Genomic DNA, 8,666 nt, shown 5'->3' on the forward strand with positions numbered 1-8,666 from the left:
CTTTTTCATATCATAACAGCCTAAAATGAAAACAGTCCAAATATGAATGAAGTGTTTCAATTTCTTGAATTGAAATATTGCTTTATAGACCCCAAGTGGAATTTTAAAGTTTTATCATAGGAAACATCCACAGTTTTCTTTTGTTATAGGTTGTGCCTGTGCTTGAGGGAATTGCGAGGGACAGAGACAATCGCAAGCCAGTTCTGCACACTTAACTCATGCAAAGGCAGCACACTCTTCCCCAAAACATCAATGTAGTGGGAAGAGTTTAGAGCACCACAATGGTTTGGCCTTCTACAATCACCTTTTTCTGCAAGTAAATCAAACCATCTTGGCATAAATAGGAAGGAAATAAGTGAAATAAAGAAACAGAAAGCCTATTCAAAGCATCTTCAAGCCACGTTCTGTGGTCTTCCTCTGTGTATTTATGCAGCTGAAAAGCAAACAAAAAAGTAACCAGATATTGTTGTTTTCCACTCAGGGTCCTCCGGGTGAGGTAATCCAGCCGCTGCCAATCCAGTCACCCAAAAAGACAAGAAGATCTCCTGATTACATGTTGTCTGATGCTGGTGATAATATTCTGGATTATTCCGATGGCATGGAAGAGATCTTTGGTTCCTTGAATTCACTGAAGCAAGACATTGAGCATATGAAGTATCCAATGGGCACTCAGAATAACCCAGCCCGAACTTGCAAAGACTTGCAACTCTGCCACCCAGACTTCCCAGATGGTACGTTAATATTGCATCATAAGGGCAAACAAGGCTGAAGTTACGATCTGCTAAAATATTCTGGCAGAATAATTAATTATTGGTAGGTGGTTAATATAGTTGCTTAATAAATACACTCACATTAAATCCATTTTTGCAGGTATAAAAGTTTAAAAAATGTAAATAAGAGATATTATCTTGGTAAAAGCCAAAATTCTTTAAATACATAACCTGATCTAGTTTTAGATTTAAAACTTTTTGAAGTGCTAAATGAAAAACAGTTATTGTTTTAAAAGGTGGGCCTTGCATTTCCAGAACTATCCAAACAGGAGAGGGAAGAAAGATGAATGTTATTTAGCTCAATGGAAAGTAAAACCACAAATGACAGCATGCTGAGATAGCCAATAGCTTCTTTTAAAAGAAACAAGAATTATTTTATTAGCTGTATACTTTAGCTTAGCATAATAATAAAAAATAGCATTGGTATTATATGAGATTAATTATTGATTATGAATGTCAAAAATTTACTATTCTTTTACCCTTAGAAACAATAATTTGTTCTACTGCACGACCACTGTTTGTTCTACATCATTCAGCAAACAGACATGCAAGTTTCTCTGATACTGTTTAATGCTGCTAAGTGCTAGCTTAATGAAATGCAGAGCAGTATGAATAAGCCACTGTGTTCTGACGAACTGTCTTGATTTAATTATTCTTTGTTGTTTTCTTCTTTTTTTTCTAACTGAGTTTACCCCTCTGGAAAGATTTAAATGAAAGCCAGCCTTCACAGAGTTTTCATCCTTTCATATTTTTTTTTGATTGCAGTGGATATTTTTCCCAGTTCAAAGCGATATTTTTCTGATTTTAAATAGGAGCAAAAATAGATTTTGACAGTTAATAATATTTTATTGCTTTCACTCTAGATAGATAAAAACAGATGGTTGCCTTGAGGAGTAGTTAAGCAGTGTATGTGCTATATGAAAAGTACATATTTTACAATTCAGTACCTTCATAATAATGAATGTTTTTTATAGAATACATTCACCTTCTTCATTTACCAGTATTTGCTTATTATTTGGTGCTTTCTTCATATCAAAGTAATCTTATTTTGGTTAAAATAAAAGTAAATGCGTTCATTAAAATACAGAATTCTCCAGGGACAAGAGTTACAGGTAGGAGAGAATTATTTCAGTAAATACAGCCTGAATCAATAGAATTTTAAAATACCATCAATGCTTTGTCTGTGCCCTGTCAGAAGACAGAACTGGTGAAAGGATTTGTCATACCTCTTTGAAACCTCCACTATTTGCTTGAAACTGGATTAGAACAGTAGTGCCAGAAAATCATGTGATTTTCACATGATTTTTTTCACACTAGCTGTGAAACTAGATGGAGATAAGGACCCACATCACAGAAATCATCGTTATTATTAGAATGGTAAATTTTAAAAAGCGCTGATTTTTAATGGACCTTGGATTGACTGCGGCTCTCTTTCATCCCCAGCCTGCATTCACCCTAGCATTGTAGGGTCTGAATTCTCAGTTGTGGCAGTCTGGTAGGACTGCTGAAACTATGGGAAGCCTCATGCAAGTTTTAACTGTCTTTCCTACTATGTCACCTAACCTTGGTTAGTTAAGGTGTTTTTATCAACTAAAGCAGCCTGAAGTTTCACTAGCATTGCAGCTTCATAACCCAGCAGGAAAAAACATCTTTGCTTGAGGTATATCTCTCTCAATGGAAGCTTTTGGTACTTGTGCCAGCTACAACCTCACCAAGCCCTGTGTGACCACCTTTTTATGTAGCTAGGTATGCAAATGATGCCAGACTTCACTCTCTGACCTAAGCCATAACTTATTTCTGCCTAAGGCTGCCTCTGCTCTGCTTCTCAGAGTACTGTCACCAGAGGCACAAATGATCCTTCTAGCTGAAATACTGAAATGGCCAAATAGTTGAGACCTGCAGCATATGTTTCACGCATAATGTCCCTCCTCCTCTAGACTGAGGTTTCTGCAGTTTCTCCAAAACCTCAGCAGTATCCCGCAACAGAGTCATGGTTTGAAGTAAAATTAGACAAAACCAAAAGGATGCAGATAAAAATAGACTTTGATCCTGGTGTTACCTTCCATAAACAACAACAGCAGCAACAAATCACACGGCAGAAAAGAAAGGGTTGCTTTCTCTCATCATTCAGATAAAATAACTTTGCTACAAACTTTGGAGGACCATTAGGCAGCAGTAAAACCTGGATCTTCCAAATACCATTTCTACTATGTAAGGCAAATATTTATTTTCTCATTTGTTTTAGGGGAATATTGGATTGATCCTAATCAGGGCTGTTCTGGAGACTCCTTCAAAGTATACTGCAATTTCACAGCAGGTGGGGAAACTTGCATCTACCCCGATAAGAAATCTGAAGGGGTAAGTACCAATCTGTGTTTTCAGTCAGCTGCTGACAGATCCTACCATGCTGTTGCAATGTTGAACTAAACAGGATAATTACACTTGTCACATTTTCATATATCTGTCTTTCTGATTATACTGAAATTTGCATAAATCTGAATGAAGTGGTAAAATGGTACACAGAGTTAACAAACAGCATTTTCACTCTTGCTCAGACAGGGAATCTATGCACCTGCTTGCTAAATGTTCGCTACATTTCAGAATGCAACATAGCTGTGCAGCCAGTTAAAGGGCAGAATCTAGCATTTGCCACCTAAAAGCTAAACTCTTACTGTGTTTCTATTGTAGGTTCATTTATATCTATGCATTTATACCTATGCAAAGTAGATGTAAAACATTATGTATATTAACAATGTCCTCACTCGTTATAAATTACCTCTGATGGGGCATATGGTGTAGAGGAAGGCTTTCTAAAAGTTTGCCTAAAGGACAGAGATCTATCAGCATCAACACCGGTGAAAACTCCTATTTAGACACTCTTCACAGGAACAACTTATACCAGCAGTTTACCTGAATCTTAACATGACAACAGTCTCCCTTAAATAGAACTAGCTCTCTTCATAAGCTATCACCTTGGATTCCATTTAAAGTCACTAATTTAAAGGCATTCTATACAAGAAAAACATCTTATTTTAGAGCTTTAAGGAGGCTGAGATCTCAGAAAGAAGAACCATTCTTTACGATCTAATGTGAAATCTGTCCCAGGTAATGTAAAACCTTCATATCTGTGACCATATGTTCTAAATGCTTCTCTCTCTGCTGTTTTACCACACAGGTTAGAATATCGTCATGGCCAAAGGAGAATCCAGGATCTTGGTTTAGTGAATTTAAGCGAGGCAAACTTGTAAGTTGTCACTGAAACGTAACAGTTATTTACAACTCAAGTACAATGTTATCAGTGATGAATAGATCCCAAGGAATTTTAGAAATATTTAGATGATGAAAAGACTTTTCAGCCCCAGCCTTTTTGTCCTAAATATTAGAGCAGCTATATGGCCTCTTGTCACTGGACAGCAGGATGCCACTCTGTATTGTCCCACAATGATCCCAGTAGTCACCTGCACAGCTGATGGTGAGGATCTGGCTTCTGGCAGACCACACATCACCACTGAACCTTAATAAGGTAGCTGGAGCACAGATTCCCTGCCCCATTCTAGGTAACTGGAAATATACTGAGTATGCAAAGATGAGACTGCAGGCTGACATAACTTTACAATTAACTAAAAACAGATTCCTAAAGGGATTCGGCTGTTCTCACTGTATGGTAGGAGTAATTCTCTGTCTTTCCCATTAGAATGAAGCTAAAATATGTAGCTTTTCATCCTAAATGCATGGCTACAACATGAAAATCTATTTACTGAGTCATAGCTTTATTGAATTGTAAAACTCCATGAAATGTTTTATGTTGGTTGTTTTTTTATTAAGGACACTTAGGTGGTTCTTTTGTCAACAATAATTTTGTTTTGCATTTTAACAATGGAAATAGATAAATAATCACATAACTTCTTATATTTTCCAGCTTTCCTATTTAGATGTTGAAGGCAATTCCATTAATATGGTCCAAATGACATTCCTTAAACTACTGAGTGCCTCTGCCAGACAAAATTTCACTTACAACTGTCATCAGTCCGTAGCTTGGCATGATGCATCATCTGACAGCTATGACAAAGCGCTAAGGTTCTTAGGATCGAATGATGAAGAAATGTCTTATGATAACAATCCTTACATCAAAGCTCTTCACGACGGCTGTGCAGTAAGTAGAGGTTCAGAAGAGTCTTTATGAAACTAACTTGTCAATTAAAGTAGAAATCAAACAAATACATTTTTTCACAGCTTTCTTCTGAGAAAAGTTTTCTAAACACTTTCTTTTTAAAAGACTGCCTTTTAGTAGATTTTTAACTACAGTACACTAGCCCCTTATTTAATTTTCATGCATGTACCAAAAAAAAATAACCATAAGCCAAGCATCAGAAATGGAACAAACCTGGCATGGGTACAGGCTGTCAGCACCAATGTGCTAAAACTAAATCTGCTAGTATGAGCACTGTATAAGAGAAGAACAGAAGCAAAAATGCACAATCAGGGAAGGGAGCTCATCAGCAAAATATATTTATACTAAAAATCAAGGCATATGCAAATGGAATATTTAATGAATACGGTAAAAACATGTATGAACTAAGCCATATGTATGTATTCAACATCTTGAATTAATTGCATGGTTTGATATGTGACTTTGTATTTCCATTTCTCCTTTTGTGGGAGTCAAACCCGGGCGAAGCTTGTGGATTGTACCTTTCAGAATCCTCTCTCAGATCAGCTAAAATCCCTGGAGCTGTCCAAACATGCAGCAGCTCTCTGACCCCCTCTCGAGCAGGGTCTTTGTAGGCATAGCAACTGTTACCTCCTTTCAGAAACACAATGGTTTGTACTGAACACTTTGAAACAAAGACATCAAAGGAGCAACTGACATATGAAGTCTCGTTAATTATTTTGGGTTTTGATATGGGAGCATTTTGAAGGCAGTTCCTGATAGTGAATCAGAGACCTGAAAGTCCCAGGACACCTACCTGGCTCCGAGACAGAGATGCAGCTCAGGTAGATGCAGAGTCTCCTCCCCCCGGTAATGAGATTCTAATACATAACTGCTTCATGGGCGTCTTTCTGTATGTCCTGTATATTTATTTTGCTTTTGTTATCCACAGTGGGTCAGTGTAGAGAGAGAGCTCGAAGTGATTTAGGGTGTAACTCTGTCACTAAACTGAAAACACTCAGATCTACCAGCTTGGATGCTCATCTAAACTCGAAGACCCTGGCATAGCTGAAAGGGGTCTCAGCAAGATATTAGAGATCATCTGAACGAAGTGCAGTCCTGATAACTAATATGATGACTTGGCTGGATGATATTTAGAGGAGGTAGAGAGCCTTTTTTAGGAACTAAGGGTGTGCCTTCAAAGCTGGTTTCTAAGTGCATCAGCTGGCAGTCTTGTCAGACTACTACTTTCTTTCTGGTCTAAACAGCTGCTGTAACATTTTGTGAGACGGTTACAGTCTTACTCTTCAGAAGTGGATATTTCTTCTGTTTTTCAGAATGAATCAGTGATTTCTTCACAAGGAAGACATGTGCACTGCTATGAGAATATTGTTATTATGAATTAAAAAGTATAGATGTGAACTCACAATTCCCTAACATGAAATGTCTTAAGTAATTCTTCATTTGTAGGCCTGTTTTAGTAAGTCAAAAAGCTATGGGCTGATGTCTTTCTAAAATCAAAAACTTTCCATGTCCATTTTTAAAATAAAATTCTAAGAAAACATAAGCCTTAGAGTTTGTAATATCTGGTGCATGAGAGGGCAATAATTTATAAATTCTACTGTTCAGAGATAACCTATGAAGATCTACAGCACATGCATACTGCTCTGATATGTAACTGTGTTTGCTTTTTTCTGCTTCTTTTTTAACAGGCAAGAAAGGGCTATGCAAAGACAGTGATCGAAATCAACACACCTAAAATAGACCAAGTGCCTATAGTTGATGTGATGATCAATGACTTTGGTGATCAGAACCAGAAGTTTGGATTTGAAGTCAGTCCTGTCTGCTTCCTTGGTTAAGCTTAAGACAAAATCAGATCAACAAAAATGTTGCACTTTGGTGCTACCAACCCACTTCATGCCACATGCAAGTTTTGAATAAGGATGGCATAGAAAATATGTCTTGCTGTGTATGTATGTCTTATCTAGAAGGTAATTGTTGCCCTTGTAGGGCCAGAATCACATGACTTAAACTTATTTTGCAAAGATGCTGTGGCACAGACAGACAACATAGGGCTCACTTCAGGAACACCCCCCCGCCTCTGGATTCCTTTGGTGCTGTAAGAAAGTGAACGACATGGTGCTCCTTCCATTACAACAAAGAGGTGTTAAGAAAGTGTTTAATAAATTGTAATTATTCTATGTACAGTACTATACTGTTAGTTCTCTGTCCATTTCCAAAACTTGCATGTGTCTCTGAATTGCATCTGGCTCTTATTTTAAAATTACAAAACTACATTGTCAATATTGTGTATGTATTCTGAAAAAAATAAAGCTGTAATTGCCAGTGAAGCCAATTCCATTTCTGATTAATAATAAAATCCCTATGTATATATTGTTGTTGAAGAGCTTTGTTATTTGAAGTCGCCGACAAAACTTACGGTGGCAAAACTGGAAGATGGTGAGCAGCACACTCAAACAGCCCTTTTCTGCTGATGTCACTCTCTGATGATCAATTTCAATAATGAAACCACCTTCAAAGGTGCTGTGTTCCATGGTGCTATACCTCAGACTTCTTGTTTTCCTCAGACTTCTTGTTTTCTTTCCTAATTCCAAAATTTCATAAGATACCTGTACCTACCTAAAATAAACAAGTTTATATTCTATGCAAGAGATCTGTTAAAAATCTGTGAGAAATAAATTAGTCATATAGCTTTCCTTCCAGTCATATAGCTTTCCTTCTTTTTCTTTCAGTTTCATCTGAATTTGTTTCCATTGTGCTGACTTGATCGCATAAATATTAAAACGGGATTCTAAACAGTTATTTATGGATTTTTTGCAGTGTTTACTTAGATGTTTATGTAAGCAATGACGGATGTGTGCTTCCTGAACTGGATACTAGAAGCTCCACAGAATGGTCTATACAATATTTGCCCATCCCATTAATATGAAATATTTTTTGCTGTTATTTCACCTGAAGGCCAGGGATGCAATATGTCTAGGTCATGTGATTCTACATAGTTGCTAAGCAACATATGAGGGGACTGCTTCCTACAGAGCTGTCTTTGGCCCAAACTGTTTGTTATTCAAATCTCACCAAAAAAAAAGTTGGTTTGGCCTTCCCTCTGATCATTTTATTCAGGTAGTTGGAAGTAGAAATTGCATTTTAGCTTTACAGCACAAATCCTTTTGTAATTATTTTTCATAATATATGTAAGACTTGAAAAGAAATGTTTGTTTCTATTTCTTATAAATTGTTAAATTAAATAGTACTAGTTTCTGCTGGCTCATTTCCAACTGGTATTTTCTTACGCATGTTTATACATGTAAAAGTGAGATTTCAAAAGTCAACTTCTTGCTGTTCATATTTTATTTTTGAACCAAAGTTTGTAACTGTCATCTCAAAGAAGAAACTACAAATTTTATTAATAAAATCAAGTCTTGTCTACCCGTATTGGTCATTCTCTTTTGTCAATGTCCAGAACTCACCCACTGTTATTATTGTAACTTCACTCTGCTTCCAGACCATTCAGACTTAAAAAAAACCAAAACAATCTTACTACATGTCCTGGTAAGCAGTGGGCAATAGCACTGCAAAGAGAAGTGTTAATAGAAAAGACGTTGATCTGGTCATTGGCAGCATGCAGCAAGGCTGCTAATTTCACATTTAGTTTGTATGGATTTGTAGCTGCAGCAGTCCACATAATACTACCAAACACAAGATAGGAACCCGATATTCTTTCCCCA

At 36.8% G+C, this 8,666-nt stretch overlaps 1 protein-coding gene across 3 annotated transcripts in view; it reads left to right on the forward strand.

Annotated features, from left to right (window-relative positions):
* COL11A1 (collagen type XI alpha 1 chain) overlaps positions 1-8,274 on the forward strand; it is a 164,123-nt gene extending 155,849 nt beyond the window's left edge. For all 3 annotated transcript variants that reach the window (XM_075422261.1, XM_075422263.1, XM_075422262.1), the window contains 5 exons: positions 482-731; positions 3,016-3,128; positions 3,946-4,014; positions 4,690-4,923; positions 6,633-8,274. In XM_075422261.1, the coding sequence (XP_075278376.1) occupies positions 482-731; positions 3,016-3,128; positions 3,946-4,014; positions 4,690-4,923; positions 6,633-6,779 (813 nt within the window). In that variant the 3' untranslated portion in view covers positions 6,780-8,274. The remainder of the gene's footprint in view (positions 1-481; positions 732-3,015; positions 3,129-3,945; positions 4,015-4,689; positions 4,924-6,632) is intronic.
* The last annotated feature ends 392 nt before the right edge of the window (positions 8,275-8,666 follow it).

This window comes from Opisthocomus hoazin, chromosome 6 (assembly GCF_030867145.1).
Source record: "Opisthocomus hoazin isolate bOpiHoa1 chromosome 6, bOpiHoa1.hap1, whole genome shotgun sequence".
In the NCBI taxonomy this organism is placed as follows: Eukaryota; Metazoa; Chordata; class Aves; order Opisthocomiformes; family Opisthocomidae; genus Opisthocomus; species Opisthocomus hoazin.